The sequence below is a fragment of the Grus americana genome, chromosome 1, assembly GCF_028858705.1.
Source record: "Grus americana isolate bGruAme1 chromosome 1, bGruAme1.mat, whole genome shotgun sequence".
Lineage (NCBI taxonomy): Eukaryota > Metazoa > Chordata > Aves > Gruiformes > Gruidae > Grus > Grus americana.
This window is the reverse complement of record NC_072852.1, coordinates 112,093,859-112,110,729: the sequence shown is the minus strand read 5'-3', so window position 1 is coordinate 112,110,729 and position 16,871 is coordinate 112,093,859. Positions and strand designations below refer to the sequence as shown.

Genomic DNA, 16,871 nt, shown 5'->3' with positions numbered 1-16,871 from the left:
ACGAGTTGTATTTAATGTCCTTTGAACCTCCAGAATTGTGCAAAACCAGAACAAGTCACTTCAGACTCCAGATAAGATCTGATCAATTAAAACAATCCCATTCACTTTTATAGCTAGTAAAATGTCCTTGATTGCCATACAATGGAATATGAATCATGACAATTCAGATCTTGATAACAATAGAAAAATTCTTAGAACATTCCCAGAAAATTATGTTTTATATATTACTCTATTAAACCTTAAACATACCATATAAGACCAGAAAGACTTTTGGAGGTAATTTTTCACCTATTTTTTGTTTCGTTTTTTTGGTTTTTTTTTTTTTCTTTTACTGAAGAATCATGAACAGCCACTCCCACAGTTTCTTACTCACATCTTTGTAGAACTCAAAAGAGACTATAAATCTTAGAATAATCTAGCAATGGAGCAGCTAAGGTATTGAGAATATCCAGAAACTAATTCAGAATGGTGAGAGGCTATTTCACCTACTGCTATTTTAGCTATTGGCCTACTACACAGCAAAAATCTTTAAATTTTCACTTCTGATTTTGGGCATAGGCCTTCTAGGAGAAGAAATCAGTCTTCTGTTGAAATCGAATGTCCAAATATAGATACTAGTAACTGTCAAGAGTTTGCAAAACTGAAATAGTAAAAAGTCTGTGCTGCAAAAATCCTACTAGTTGTAGCATACAACAGAAGAATGGTCAAGAATATATCAGAAAAGCCATGAAATTAAAGCAATGACATTATCTCATGTCTTCCTATTATGCCAGTGCTAGAACGCTTAAAATAGAAACTGCTTTCTCATGCCCCATGAATAAACTGCAATATACAAATCAGTCTGGATATGAAATTATTCAGTATTTTAGCTTACTATGAGCTAAAATGCAAAAAAGAATAATTAGTTACTTCTTTTTTAAGAGGGACAATTTAGGATATGACACACAAATTTGATGTTTAAAATTATGTGAATAGGTTACTGATACTGATCCTTCATTGGAGATTTTGAAGCTGGAAATGTAATATGAAACTGAGTCTTTTTATTTCACAAGGCATGAAAAAGAATTCTTAACTGTAAGACTTTTGGCACACTCTTTTTCCACCTGCATTATAACCCCATATAGACTTTGCAAAAACTCACAAAGTTCACTATGTCCTATTTTTACATTATTTAAAACCTCACTTCCTCCCAAGCATGACTGGGATCTTATCCGGATAATACTCTAGATCAGAACATAAGGAAAGTATTCTGCTATTTAACTTAAAACTGGTTTCTATCGTACTACCTTTCACATGGTAAGCATTGTGAAAGAAAATGGTTAAAACCACAAATGTACACATTGAAATTTAAAAACTTAAAATCTTCAGAATGTATGATTTTGGAAAACAAAGGAAATGTTACTTTATTTCCTTTGCTAAACCTACAGCAACCAGATTGATTGGAAAAAACAAATAAAGTGGCAATAATAAAATCTTTTGAGAGAGATCTTTGAGGCACTTTTACTTTCTCAAGCTATGAGCTGCATCCTTGAAAAGACTTTTTGCTAAACTGAAAAATCTTGTTTCATTTTCAGAATTCATATTTTTCTATGTCTCACCTACATTCACCATTTAAGTACATATATCAAAATTTCAACTCTTTTTTCTAAGGGTAGAAGTTTGCTATTTCTTCTTAGCATCTGTGTCTAGATGACAGAATGGATAGGATATACTAAATAAGGAAGAAGTTTGATCAAAACTTTCTTTCATAATGGAGAGGAGTCTAAGACTGAGTCCAGAAACATCAAACAAGCTTTTTTTTTTCCCCCCAGCAACTGCTCCACATTTGTTCATGGGATTTCATAAAAGACCAAATATAACTTTTCATTTTCATTTTGAAATAAAAATGTTTGATTTTTAAAACCCAAGAATTTTAAGTGCATACACTACAACCTTGAGGTTTAGCACATGCAGAGATAAAGACTGATAAGAAGATGAATAAGCTGGTTCATCAACAATGTTAGTTCCATTTCCAGAAAATGTGGAAAGTCTGGTTTTCCATAAAGGCAAAGAAGACTATTGAGACAGCACTGAAAAAATTATTCACAATTTTTGAGGGGTAAATCACACACAATTCTCTAATTAATTGTCTCTCTACAAGCTTAGAGCTTGCATATGGGGAAGGTGAGATTCATCTTCAGCTAACTTTATCAGTCTAGCTGTTAGGGAATCTAGCTTAAACAGATCACCTATATCCTCAGCTACCTCGAAGGGTAGCTTACACTCATACAAGTAAATTTGCACAATTGTGCAAAAAGCCTATCCAATTGAAAGTCTCTGAGCTAATGTGCAAGTATACCAAAGTCAATGCAGTGTTTGCTCACTGTCATAGCTTTGTGCGCACAATGAAGTTTATCTGTGTGTGTTTTAAAAACGTGTTCAATTTCTACATACATGGCAACCCAGGAAGAGTTCCTGTGAAGCAGCTCACAGCAATCCTTTGGGCATTTAGACCCTCATGTCACATCCAGTCAAAATTTCCAATTGGAAAAAAATGATACTTGAAGGAAATCATTGCATATGGATTCTCTATAGACCACAACACCTAGATAAATTCTACTTAAGCTGATGGGCTAATCAAAATCCATCCTCCACTATAATGTGATTAGTCTTCTTTTACAATAATATTTCAATATTAATTAGAATGTATAACTTAAAGAGTTACCAAAATACTAACTGTCAGCAATAGTTGTGACTTCCTCATTCCGATACAACCAGCTGACAATGGGAGCAGGTGAACTAGTAACACGGCAAACAACTTCAGCATCTTCTCCCTGCCTGAATTCTTGTGGAGATACTATGTCTCGGAAAGTGAGCTTTTCTGAAAAGGAAGAAAAGAGAATATAGTAAGTGTCTTCCAGTTCACTTAGCATTAAAATTATATATGACACCAAATCAGATAAAGATGACTATTAAAACTTCTCATTGTGATAATACAGAATTATTTCCATAATATAATTTTCCCAGATAAGACTCGAATGGTCCTGGACACATGACTTAACCATTCTGGCTGTAGAAATTATTTTACAATAATTTTGCATCATGAAAATCTTTGTTTTATTTTTATAAACTAAGTATGTTTTATAAATATATTTTTCATGGTTTTCAATGTTCCAGAATCCAGTTTTGAAACTCTATTTTTTTAGAGGTCTATATATTCAGGTTAACAGTCTATTTACTCTGTTGTGTATTTTATTCCTCATGATTTTATAATTGAATTAAAACATCGTGTTTTTATTCCATCAAGACCTCCATCAAAGTGACCGACATTATTTGGAAAAGTCTTATTAAAAAGGCTGAACTTTAGCCTCACTGACTTTGAAAACCATTAGCTGAGTAAAACAGAAAATCTTAAAAGCCAGTGTGAAACTATACAGAAAAACTTAATAATATTAAGTCATAAGAATTTGTAGCAATTTTTGAGGAAATAATGAGATTTTTTTTAGGCCTGATGAGCCTTTTAATTATTCCAACCCCAAATAATCAAACTTGATATTTAATTTTATTAGTGGATTAAATAAGTTTAGTATTATTAGAATTTAGTGTTAGAAGTGCAAGATGGCATTAATCCATGATCTCATACAAGATCTAATGCAGAAACCAACTGCCTGACAAAAAGTTCTGGGAGATTTTCTTGCACACAGAAGAAACAAACTGACCTCTAGGATCAAAGACTGCCAATTACATTTCAGAGGACACTTTGGAGAACGTAAGTCAGAGATGCAACTCCACCTTCCACCTTTTTGCATTGATACTAGTGCGGGCTCAAATAATCCACAGTTCCCACAGCAGAGGGAGCACACTTTTGTTACGTACATCTCTTGTATACTTTTAAAAAGTATTTGTATTACATGTTTGAAGTATTTGACCATGTGTAAGTCAAAAGAAAAACTCTCACAGACATCAGTGAGTACTGAACCAGACCCTAGAAGTATCGTGTATCCTGCTTTTTCCTTACAATATATCACAAATATGAATAATGAAACTTTTATATGTCAGTTCCCACAAACCTTCACATTTCTTGTGTAGGTCTTTGGTTTTATCTAACCTCAGAATTATTAAAATTACCACATGTAAACACTTCAAAAGATTTCAACCTTGCTCAGCGGTCTGCTAATGGAGTGACTGGCAGTTTTGAGCATACAAATGAATTCCACAAAACTTGAAACCCTTTGAACTGCCAGCTTTCAAGCCATCATGTAATCGCTTGTAACTGCTATCACCATTTTAATGGTTGTTTTATCAACAGATTTTTTTAATTGTATGTCTTTTGTTATCTGAGTTATCTTTACTTTTCAGAAGCAGTGCTCTATGTTTCGACTCTGTCTTTTCTGACTCATTGCAATTTCTTAGAGCTCAGTCTATCCACAAACAATTTTTGTATGAATAGTAAAAAAATATTCTCCAATGAAATTAAATAAGTCAGCTGAAAAGCTGCTGGCATTATGTCCCACCCTTTCAGTAACAAAGACCATGAGAGAGAATCTCTTACCGCAATAGAATGTATTTACTTCTCAAATATATTCCTCAATTAGTTGTGTGTAATTGAAATGCATTTTGGTTGCTTATCACATTAAACTTCAATGCTTTATGGCAAAATTCCATTACAAGGCAAGGATAGGAAACGACTGACATAAAAATAAGTAATTCAGTCTAAACTCAACTTTTTTAATGACATGCATTGCACTTCCTGCATTTTTATTTATGCACATATTTATAATAGGTTGTAGACGTATTTGTAGTAAGAATTAGGGTGACATAAATTTTTTCTCATATTTTCTGTTTTCCATGAGGGGCATACAGTACACCCTCATAAGATGGCATTCTAAGACACAAAGGGAAAGTGATCTATAATATTACAAAGTGGCCATCCATTTCATTTAAGTCTTTGCCATAGTATCTATTAACTAAACTGCAGGAGATGCAATTATTTGGAAGATATGGTTCAGAGCCTGGGAAGATATTTTTGTAGGCTTTACTTTCTCAATAGCAGTGGCTTTCAAAACATAGTGTTTCATTTATTAATTGATAATATTTTACTTACGATAAATTTCCAAAACAACAGTAGCTTCTTGAGTTTGTCCTTTAGCATCTGTTGCTTGACACCGATATATACCAGCATCTTCTATATCTGCATTATAAATGGTTAGACGTGATCGAACACCTTCTTTCTGAACAACCACTCTTTGACTAGAAACAATCTTCTCTCCTTGTGGATTGTACCAATCTATGTTGTCAGGCTCACCAATGGCTACAAAGAAAAACAAAAAACAATGCAACATTAGAAGTTCAGGTAGACATTATGCAATGCATATGCCTACCCAATGCACAATCTTTATGCAATGTCAGAGAATTGCTAAGTTATGAGAGTTGTGAGAAAGTCTGTAGAAAGATAAGCAAGGCAAAACTGTAGGCAGATGTTTGATTGTTGAGACAGGATAACCAGTAGCTCAAGGATTCAAGAGGGAAAAAAACACAGAAAAGTATAAAATCTTAAAGGAAAGAAACAGCCTGTTCATCACTCACTGGATCAACAGGTGAAGTCATCAGTCAGTTGGGTCATCAGTGTAGTCAGGCCATGTGTTATTGTCAGTGGAAGATGGCAACTCAGAAACATCAAGGATCCACATCAGGCAGCTGCAAATGCAAACCCTTCTTCTCCTGATTGATGTCTACCTCACCAGAAGAAACTCTGAGTGTCTCATTAGGTTGGAGAGGATACTAAAGTTTAGCCTAGTAGCTTATTTAACTCCTTAGTTTAGAGAAGTGAAAATATTTTAACTAAAGAAACTTCCTAACAGATATAAATAACCTGTAGTGATATAGACAATTCAAACTGAGTGAGTTGGAATCGGAAGTTAATAGTTTCTATACTGGAAATGTGAAGCCAGTGAAAATCTACTATTTATCATAACTATCACAAGTCAATGTGAATATACAAAAATATGCTAATTTAAGTTAGTATTATGAATCAATGAATTCAGTTTAAAATTATGTAGAAAGTTGAAAATCTAAAAAAAAATACATACCTACAAGTAAAATGAATACATACCTGTGCATGTGAAGAATTTGGATTCACCCACGCTGAGTTCAACTTTGCTAAGTGAAATTGTAACTTGAAGTAGAGCTGAAAAATATAAAGTAAGTTGTGAATACATTTTGGCATTTATCAGTTTAAATTTTATATTTTCAGGTTTTGTATTTTCTCATTCTATACTACAGAACCCGTTCAACAAATCTGAGAAGGTTCAGCTAAGCATTGTATCTTTTGAACTGCAGTTCAATAGAGAAGCAGAGAAAACAATCAAAATAAAGAAAAGACTTTACATGAAGGATAACAGCCTCATATCCTAAAACTGAGGGCAAAATTAAAGAGATAAAGAGATAGAAATACACTTGAACATAAAACCAAAAACTCAATGAAAATAAAGTGACTGGGAACACTCAGCATAGACTGACCAAGGGTAAATCATGCCTGACCAACCCCACCGCCTTCTAGGATAAAATGATTAGCTTTGTGGATGAGGAAAGAACAGTGGGTGGCAATTACCTTGACTTTACCAAGGCTTTTGACACTGCCTCCCACGGTATTCTCGTATTCAAGTGTATTGAATATAAGTAGCAAGGTTTTAGTAGTGGGGGATGGTTGCAGAGGTGACTTCTGTGGGAGGGGGGTCAGGTGTTGCACTGTGGCAGACAAAGCCAGTTCTCACTGGCTCCACAACGGACCCACTGCAGGACATAGCTTAGTTGGAGAAGTTTTTGGCACCTCTGAGAAAACCAAGACAGAGTAACAAGAAGGCCAGAGCAATAGGAGGTGTTCCATGGCACAATTGGTAACAGTCCTGAAGGGACTGTGGCTCATGCATAAGCCCATGCCTGAGCACGTACACCGCCAAAAGGACTGTGGCCTGTGGATAACCCACAACGGAAAAGAGGAAATGAGTTCGGCAGAAGGAGCAGTGGGAGAAAAGAGTGAAAAAGAAGGAATGGCAGAAAGAAACCACTATGTCCTCACTCTAACCTCCTGCATCACCCATCACTTCACTGAAAGGACTGAGTGTAACCTGCATTGATGGTGATAACAAGGGGAAAGGATACTAGGAATGGGGAAGTAGAGGTAGCTGGATCTTGGGAAAGGAGAAAGAAGGTGTTTTCCCTAAGTGTTTAACTATTTCTCTTGTTTCCCAATACTCAAATCAGTAATTAAACATTTATGTTAATGGTTGATAAATAAAGTTAAATTCCCCAACTAGAGTCTGTTTTGCCCACAACAGTAATTTGCCAGTGATTTTCCTGTCTTTACCTTGACCCATGAGTTTTCTCACTCCCACTCCTCCTATTTTCATCACTGTCTTGCTGGGGGTGGGGGGAGTGAGCAAGTGGCTGTGTGGGTGCTTGGCTGTCAGTGGAAGCCAACTCACCACATCAAGTTAGGGTGTTACAGTCTGGATGAGTGGACAGCTAGGCTGGTAAAAACCTAGTTAGATGATTAGGCTTAGAAGGCAGTGACTAATGGATCACACTCTACCAGGAAACCAGTAACAAACGGGGTACTATAGGGTTCTGTCCTGGGATCTGTTCTACTTAACACCTTTATCAATGTGAAGGAGGTCATTGACCTAGAGAGACTGGAACAATGTATCGACAGTAACAAAGTATCCTTATTCAATAAGGATAAATGCTACCTTCTGCACGTGGGAGGGAATAACCTGTTGGGAGTCACACAACTGGTGAGGAGAGGCTGGGGGAAGCTAGGCTTGTTCAGTCTAAGAGACTGCTAAGAAGAGACTGCTGCAGGGGAACCTAACAGCCACCTGCCCCTACCTATGGGGAATTCATCAAGAAGACGGAGCCAGGCTCTTCACAATGGTGTATGGCAGATAGACAACAGACAAGTTGAAACAAGAAAGGTTCAGGCTGAGCACATGGAAAAACTTTTTCATGATGCAGACAGTCAGAAAGTGGAGCAGATTGCCCAGAAAGACTATGCAATCTCTGTTCTTTCGGGTTTCAAGAGCTCACTGGATAAGCCTTGAACAATCTGGTCTGTCTTTGTAACTGACCCTGCTTTGAGCAGGAGGTTGGACTAGAGACCTTCTTAAGTCCCTTCCACATTGAACTATCATATGGTCCCATGACCCTATGAATAACCTACCCAACACAGCCAGTATTATTGGTGAAGGGCTTTTTTATGCAAAATAACTATGTACTCTTCAATAATCACAATTCCTGCATTATCATCACCTTAAGTAGCTGTAGCTCTTTAATATCCATTATCTTACAAAATTGGACAATAAATGTTCATGAACCAAGAACAAAAATAAAGACAGTCAAGTTAATTTCAAGCTCTAATCAAGACAGATAAAGTCAAACAGACAAAAAAGGACTCATTTTTTAGAAGAAAATAATCTAGATTTTCATTCAGTATTATACGTAGTAGAGAATTGGGGTGTATCTGAAGTTTAAAAAAATATTGTTTCAAGAATCAGTGATGTTCAGTCTTGAAATAGGATAATTATGGTCTATTATGTCTATGTGAAAATATTTCACCTTTTTGAAAAATGCAACACAAACTACAGTGTATATTGGATGTCCCAAGCTTACGAGATTCTTTTTGTATAATTGGTATGAAAGTCCACCAGGACAAACATCTCTAGAGGTGGGGAGTATTACATTCCAAACTAACTTTTCGGTGTGACAAATTTTACCCGTGTATATGTTAGAACTCTAAAACCTGCTAGAACCCACAATTATTCGGTTCTACTGATAGTAAAAATTAAAGAAAAGATGAGCACAGAAAAAAATCATTATCTAAGTAGCATTCCATACATATTAATGTGGCAATTATTACAGTTAAGAGAAAAGTGTCATGAAACAGATTTGCTATTAACTGATGTACTTTCATGTAATCAGCTTGGATAAGCAGAATTAGGCCAGATTTGAATTGTTTGTTCAATAGCCATATCAAAAGCCAAACTGATTACTTCAGTATGAGTCTGCCAAACTAAATTTAACAGAATTGGTTATTTTTCTACCAAAAAAAAAAAAAATTTAAAAAAAGTCAAACATCTATGCAATAAATAACATTTTTCATGAGATGTCCTGAATTGTGGATACTTTTCCTGAGGCGATCATGTTGAATCTAGTACCAGAGCAAGTACTAGTACCATACTCATTGCAATAGCAAGTAACACGGTGAAGGCTCCTTTAAGGACAGATGCATAGCACTGACAAAGAGGCTGATGTGCTCATTCTCAGCTATGGTCTTTATGTCTATGGTAACAGAAGCAAAGAACAAGCCTAAGCGCAGGAAAGGAAATGAGTTTCAGACAAAGTTTTATTTTTGTTGTAATAAGCATCAAGGAGTAATAAATCATCCAGGAGGTTACTCAAAGCCTCACTTCTTTCTTTACTTGTCATGGTAAGCTTCACTTTAACCTCAGAACATATAACTGCTGGTTGGAAATCAAAGTACTAATAAATTCAGAGGCTGGTTAATTTCAAGAGATTAGAGCCCAGACATTTATTTCAAATCACAGACTCACTTTTTAGGTCTTATGCCACCACTTGTCTGGTACTATATTTTTTTATAGAGCTTGTAGCCTTGTAGGGTTCCTTCAGAAGTATATACGTTAGCATTTCAGCAGTATTGCTTCAAGGACAATTTCATTGCTCAGTTCCAATAACTGTTATAATTGATGTTGCACTATGTAAAAGCAATAGATTAAGTAATAAATGTCAGGTAGAATGTAAGAAACTGGATGATGAGAGGTGAAAAGCAAAGTTACATAATATTTTTCCTTCATTAATGAAATAGATATTTGAGACTGTAACACAGTTTTGGCAAAGGGCCAAACTCCATCTAAAATTCTTAGCAAAAGTGCAATTATAAACTCTGTGGAGACATGCTAGCTACTCCTCTGAAACCAAAAGGAAATCATATTTTCTACATATGGTATTTTAATATTTACAAAATAGAAAAATATAAGACCATCTGTCCAATTTTTCCAGCCTCATCATTTTCCCAGCTCTGCTTCGTGTAAATAGAAAAATATTGCTTTATGCAAACTAGAATGAAAAATATTGCCCAAGTGATTAATCTAGCAATCTGTGCTTATTAGGTAGTCAGGCAAATAGTCCAGTACTAAGCTAGGAGAAGGCTCACTCATCACTCACTGAAAGTAAAATATTGCAGAGACACAACACATCCAGAAAGTTTTACATTACTTCCAAATTTATTTCAAGAAGAACTACATAGATGCATCAGGTTATTATAAGCTCTGATGAAGAAGGCATGCAATGTACACACTACTCAAGTTCTTGCTGTACGCTAACAGCTAATGGATTAATATAAAAAGGAATTGTTTGTACCAAACTGGTCTGAAGATTTTTGAATACACAGGTGAATGCTTATTTTATCAGGTCAGTGAAGATGTTAAAAAAATTCACATCAGTAGAGGCTGTGTCTAGCTATGTTAAACCAAGTCCAGAAATGAATAGTAGCTTCTTGATATATCTGAAAAAATACTGCCTCTTCCCATGTTTCCAAGGTTATTACCTAACTAGCTATAAATAAATATATAAATAAAATTTTTTTTAAAAAATTTAAAAAGGCAAGATCTAGAAGATCCCTTCAGGTGAAACTCTGTGGAATGTAATGCTTCTGTAATATAGCTGTTCTGGGAAAAAAAAAAGTGAAGTCAGTCAGAGCTTCACTCAGTCTTCAGTACATGTGCAAAAAAAAAAAAAAAGCATTATTAGCACTAGGTGATATAACCAATCCCTTCCTTTTTGATCACAGTCATTATAAAATAATTATTATCAGCTGTACTACACTAAGAGGATTCTCTTGAATTATTCCTTAATGGGTTTAAAAATCACTTTGAAAGATAAGTAAGAATAGTAATGAGAGGTCCATTTGTTCTGTTAAATATGGAGACAGATGACTCCGTAAGACCTAATATTTAATAGACTAATTGATTTCAGTCCCATTTGCACTAGTATTCTTCACATTTCAGAACTAGTATCACAAACCTGTCATAGCTCTGGCTATACAGATGATTACCTGAGGCAACAGAAGTGAGGTGTCATCAGTGAGAGCTTAGAAAAAGTGTAAGTCACTCACATATGTACTTCTATTGTCACACAGCAATATATTAAAACATGTTAAATGTGTATACTATACAAAGGTATATTTAAAACATATATATATGTAAGATACTACAAAGGAAAAGGAGACAATATTTGAATAAAATCTGAAAATATCGGGTGAAGTTCTGCTTCAACTAGTAACTCCATCCAGCAACTTCTTGATAATTCTACTTCTTAAAAAGACACTCAAAAGCTCCGAAAACCTGAAAAAGCTTTCTTTTGTTTGTATTGAAAAGTATGACACCAGGTAGATACCAAAACCCAAACCACACCATATTCTGCCCCAGTTTCCACAATGTAAATATGGTACAATATAGTTGAATAGTTTCATGCTACATCAATAGACCTGAATGCATTTTAGAATTCACTTTTGAGCAATGAGACAGCAGTCTCAGGGATCTTTCTAAATCTGTTGGGCTGCAAACCCACTGAAAGGAAGAGGGTGACATAAAGGCTGTAGAAAGGAAAGGAGAGCTATGAAGACAAAACAAGGCACAGCTTGGGATCAACATGGAACTAAGGAGAGGAGTGATAGCTATAGAAGCTAATTCAGATGGCTTTGGCTGTGGCTTCTAAGAAAAACAAGTAGACTGCAAGATACAGCTGTATTCTTTGTGAAGGACCTAATTCTATTTAGTGTAAGTTCTCTGACCTAGGTTACACCCTATTGGTATGCTTTGACTTCATGTTACCTACTTGGGTGATGTGGTTTTGCTTTCAGTACATGATTACACTAGTATTTGATATTTAATATGCTTAGAAAACTTGGCTTCATTATTTTTGAGCATGATGAAATTAGTAAGGTTTTAATTGGTATCAACTTCAATCCCAGGACAACCATTCACCCAGTTAATCTTTCTCCCCTTTATTATGCAGGCTTCTGAGAATATTCTGTTTAAATCCGCTGATTCCCAGATAAAAGGGAATGGGCTTTGAATGAAAATTACACTAACACGATCCTTGCAGAAATGCATTCTCTCTTAAATTTCTAATATTTTCTAGTTTTCATATACTTTGAAACACCAAAACCGATGCTTTGTTTTGTTTTTAAATACTGTACTTTACATCTATTTGTACTCCTAAAGTGAAATGAGGAAACAGAAATTATTAAATGTACACTGAACTTGTTAAGTATCAGATAGTTCAAGGGAATTTTATTTTAGGGCAAAAGCTTTTTTAGGTTCTTTTCTAAAATCTCAGTCAGTTAACTTATTTCAACTATTACTTCAGCCAAGTCAGAAATACAAAAATATCATACAATCCATAAAGTTACAGTTCAGTAAGAGAAAGTCTGATTTGAGCTGTTTCCTTGAGTACCCAAGCAATCAGGAACCACACCTCTGCCCTAAAGAATTCCATTAAAACAACAGTACAAAATAGAGCTGAAGTAAAGTCTGTTAACCTGTTTGCACTCAAGAGACGGAATCACCAACTGGAAATAATGGTCAGAAATATCTTAAGTCACCTGAGGTACTATTTTCTTTTTCCCTATACATAATGAAGACAACTCCAACACTGTAGGCCTTTGAAGAAGGAATGGCATGCAGTCAGATGTTACAGAAAAGATGACCATTAAAGCTAATGACATCATTACTAAAATGATCATCATTAAACAGCAAAACCACCACAAAATGCTAGAAAAAATAGGATTTTACCACATACTGTCATATCTCTCTTATATCTAAGTGAACTCTCTGTGGGGAAGAAATTCTATCATGTGCATATCCACTGAAAAAGAATAAAGATATATTAATTGGCCTAATGATAGCCTGCCTTCCATACAATGGCTTGAATGCTTGCCTGCAATTTGTTTTGTAGAAATATCTGAAAGACAAACTGCAGCTGCAAAGCTAATAAACAAAAATTTCAACTCTATTGAGGCTGGTTATTCTCAGCTTTGTAGTGGGCTGGCTACTACTAAATCACAAAGCATCACTTCTCCAGGTTATGACAATACTGAGAGATGTTAGTTACATTTTTAATTGCTTGACATCAAGTTTCACAATTAATTAAGTAGTTCATTAAAACTGAACTTTCCGTTTCATCACATTAGCATGAATTTAGATTTGTCAGTAGGAAACACAGTCCTGAGATAAAGTTCTGAAGTTTCATTTGAATCATTATGGGTTCCTTGCTGAATTTCTATCTTATAGAATACAGAGCGGTTTATTTTTAGGTAGACAAAACAGTCTCGGTGTCATCATGAATTCATTTGCTACATCTGTTGAAGTGTCATTTTCCCTGATGAGAAGAGCCAGAAGTCACAAGAAGTTCAGGCTGTCTTCTGGGGCATAACAGATGTTATAGGGGGGAAATGCACGATGCAAGAGAACCAACAACAATCAACTACTGTGCAGTAATGGCACAAATACTGAAGCATAGTCAGAAAATCCTCTGTTAAATATTCTTTTCTGTGACATTGGCAGCAGAAACAGTAAAATAGATAAGCTATTAATATCTGAGCAGAGACACTTTAAACAAAGTCTGTTTGTTACGACTTTATTCGCAAGGCTTACCTCAAAAAGAAGTTACTCACTACTGCCCCCCTCCCAACTCAAGCAAACTACAGTTTAGAAATATATATATGAGAACATTGTGACTTTTATTGAGATTTCCAGCTAGGCTGATATTGGGAGCTCAACTCCCTCAAAACTTAAGAGATTGGATAATAATTTAAATATTTATAGATGGATTTACAAGCCCAAACTTATTTAGATATTTTAAAGAAGTTTTAATCGATATTTAATGCATATATAAATTTTCTAATCATGGCTTAGAAGCCTATCACAAAAAATTAAGATTAAAAGATATCCAAATGAAAAAAAAATAAAAATCAAGATATTTAATTTTATTCACTTCAAGTGCATTTTTGGCAAGAAAGATTTTCTGTTAGTGAAAGGCATGAACTTTGGAGGACCTAAACTATAAAATGGGTTCTGTCAGACACGACATGATGCAGATATTTAAGTCTATTTAAGTTATTTGAGCTAAATTCAGCAGAGCTTCTTATCATGAACAGAAAGAACAGTGAAGTTTAAAATTCACTGCTTAACAGAATATTATTTTAACTGCAGAGAAACATATTGGGGGATCTTTATCATTTATTGATTTAATGCATAAATAAATAAATAGATATGTGGAAAAAAATAATGTAGAATAGGATGATTATACTTATCAAAGCTTAACACCACCTTAACAAAATCTCCTCAATCTGAAAATGTTTCTTTTGTCAGCAATAAACAGAAAGAAAAAAAGTATTTCAAGAGCCTATAAATTTTAAGAAACATGCTTCCCAAACTGAAAATTATGTACTCAGTGAATTCTTAATATTATAATTTCTCCTACAGCCAAGGTAGAACCTTCTAAAAACCAGAAGTACCTCAATAAAGATAAACTTGAAAAATTAGGCCCTTAATCTTTAAAGTGACAGTTTGTCAGTAATGGCAATGCAGGATTTTTTTTTGATCTATTCTAAAATGGATTTAATAAAATTTGCAAAACTTAAAATCAGTAGGCAAAGAGAGTGACACAAGCTGACTACAAAACCTTAAAAAAAAGCATTGCCCTTAATAAACAGAAATCATTGATGGTACTGTTGGTAGCACTTAGTTGAATAGGCATGTTTTGAATCTTAATAAATTTAAAACGTATTTTAATATATAATCTCCTCTTACCTACTGTTATGCAACGTTGGTACAGGCCTTCACAAGAAGCAGTTCATAAACTTCATAAACCATAGGGATAGAGTATCTATATTACAAATGTGCTGCAATCTGAAGTCCCCTCTCACCCGTGGGGAGAGGCTGAGAGCTGGGACGGTTCAGCCTGGAGCAGAGAAGGCTGAGGGGGATCTCATCCATGTGTACAAACACCTGACGGGGGGAGTAAAGAAGAGGGAGCCAGGCTCTTCTCAGTGGTGCCCAGTGACAGGACAAATGGCGATGGGCACAAACTCAAATACAGGAAATTCTGTTTGAACATAAGAAAACACTTTTTCACTGTGAGGGTGGTCAAACACTGGAACTGGTTGCCCAGAGCAGTTGCTGATTCTGCATACTTGGAGATACCAAAAACCTGACTGGACATGGCCCTGAGGAATCTGTTCTGGCTGACCCTGCTCTGAGCAGGGGGTTGGACCAGGTGATCTCCAGAGGTACCTTCCTGCCTCAGCTGGTTTGTGTGAGTCTGTGTGATCTTTCTAACATAAAAGACTGCCTTGCTGTCCCCCTTGTTCCACTGGACAATCTTTTATTATAGAACAGTAAATCGGATACAATACAGAAAAAAACCGCAAAAATGGGTGACATTTATCCAAAACCGCGAACTTTATCTTAAAGTCACAAACCTTAGAAATGTTGCTGAAAAGAAGCACTCATGCTATAAGAGCGCCTCATATTTCCTCATTACTTTTTTTGTTTTGTTGTTTTGCTGAGGTAGAAACTTTTGAAAACAGAATTTCTACATTGTTGCTTGGTAGTCAGCACAAGTTTGATAACATGCCAGGGCAGTAACTGAACGTGGACATCCAAATTGAAGGGTACATTCATACTGCCTTCGGAACAGCAGCACAAAACATGATACTGGGACCAAGAGTTAGAAAAAAAAACAAGCCAAGCTGAATCAATGCCAAAATTCTCTCTTCAAAATCAGTGTGCTGGTTTTGGCTGGGATAGAGTTAATTTTCTTCACAGTAGGTAGTATGGGGCTGTGTTTTGGATTTGTGCTGAAAACAGTGCTGATAATTCAGGGATGCTTTCGTGACTGCTGAGCAGTGCTTACACAGAGCCAAGGCCTCTCAGTAGGCTGCGGGTGCACAAGGAGCTGGGAGGGGACACAGCCAGCACAGCTGACCCCAACTGACCAAAGGGATATTCCATACCATATGACGTCATGCTCAGCGTATAAAGCCGGGGGAAGAGGAAGGAAGGGAAGGGCATTCGGAGTGATGGCGTTTGTCTTCCCCAGTAACCGTTACACGCGTGATGGAGCCCTGCTTTCCTGGGGATGGCTGAACCCCTGCCTGCCCATGGGAAGTGGGGAATGAATTCCTTGTTCTGCTTTGTTTGCATGCGCAGCTTTTGCTTTACCTATTAAACTGTTTTTATCTCAATCCACAAGTTTTCTCACTTTTACCCTTCTGATTCGCTCCCCCATCCCACTGTGGGGGAGTGAGCAAGTGGCTGCGTGCGGCTGAGTTGCTGGCTGAGGTTAAACCATGACAATCAGCTAATAGCCAAAGTGGTCCTTCAAACTGCAGAGGCGTACTGGAATGAACCAGCATTCTTTCTGAATACTTGGCTTGTATAACCTAAATCCAAACAACATGTTTTTCAAACTTCAGGTTTTATGTGATGTTTTTGTGGAATGCCAAACACATTAACCCTTGAAATGATCATACAACCAATTCAACATCACTAATCTAAAAATAAGGGAAAAAAAGAAAAAAAAATAGTGGAATCATCTTTCTGTATCAACAGGCACAGCATCAGAAAGGTTCTTCTGAGTCTGGAAGACCCTGCAAGATCATTTCAGAATTATATCCTAAGGCCCAGATATTTCAAGAGACCAGTTAATCAATCAGTGTTCCTTATGATTCTAATGAGTGCTAGATAACATTGTGCAGAATGGATTCCTCCATGTCTCATAGTAGGAGCCAAGAGTTTGCCCATTCTTAAACA

General features: G+C 35.9%; 1 protein-coding gene across 1 annotated transcript in view; it reads right to left on the bottom strand.

Moving 5' to 3' along the window:
• Positions 1–16,871, bottom strand: part of NCAM2 (neural cell adhesion molecule 2) — a 317,334-nt gene that overhangs the window by 137,737 nt on the left and 162,726 nt on the right. The window contains exons 2-4 of the mRNA XM_054812538.1: positions 6,092–6,166; positions 5,084–5,290; positions 2,717–2,860 (exon numbers count right to left, since the gene is read on the bottom strand). Of these exons, the coding sequence (XP_054668513.1) occupies positions 2,717–2,860; positions 5,084–5,290; positions 6,092–6,166 (426 nt within the window). The remainder of the gene's footprint in view (positions 1–2,716; positions 2,861–5,083; positions 5,291–6,091; positions 6,167–16,871) is intronic.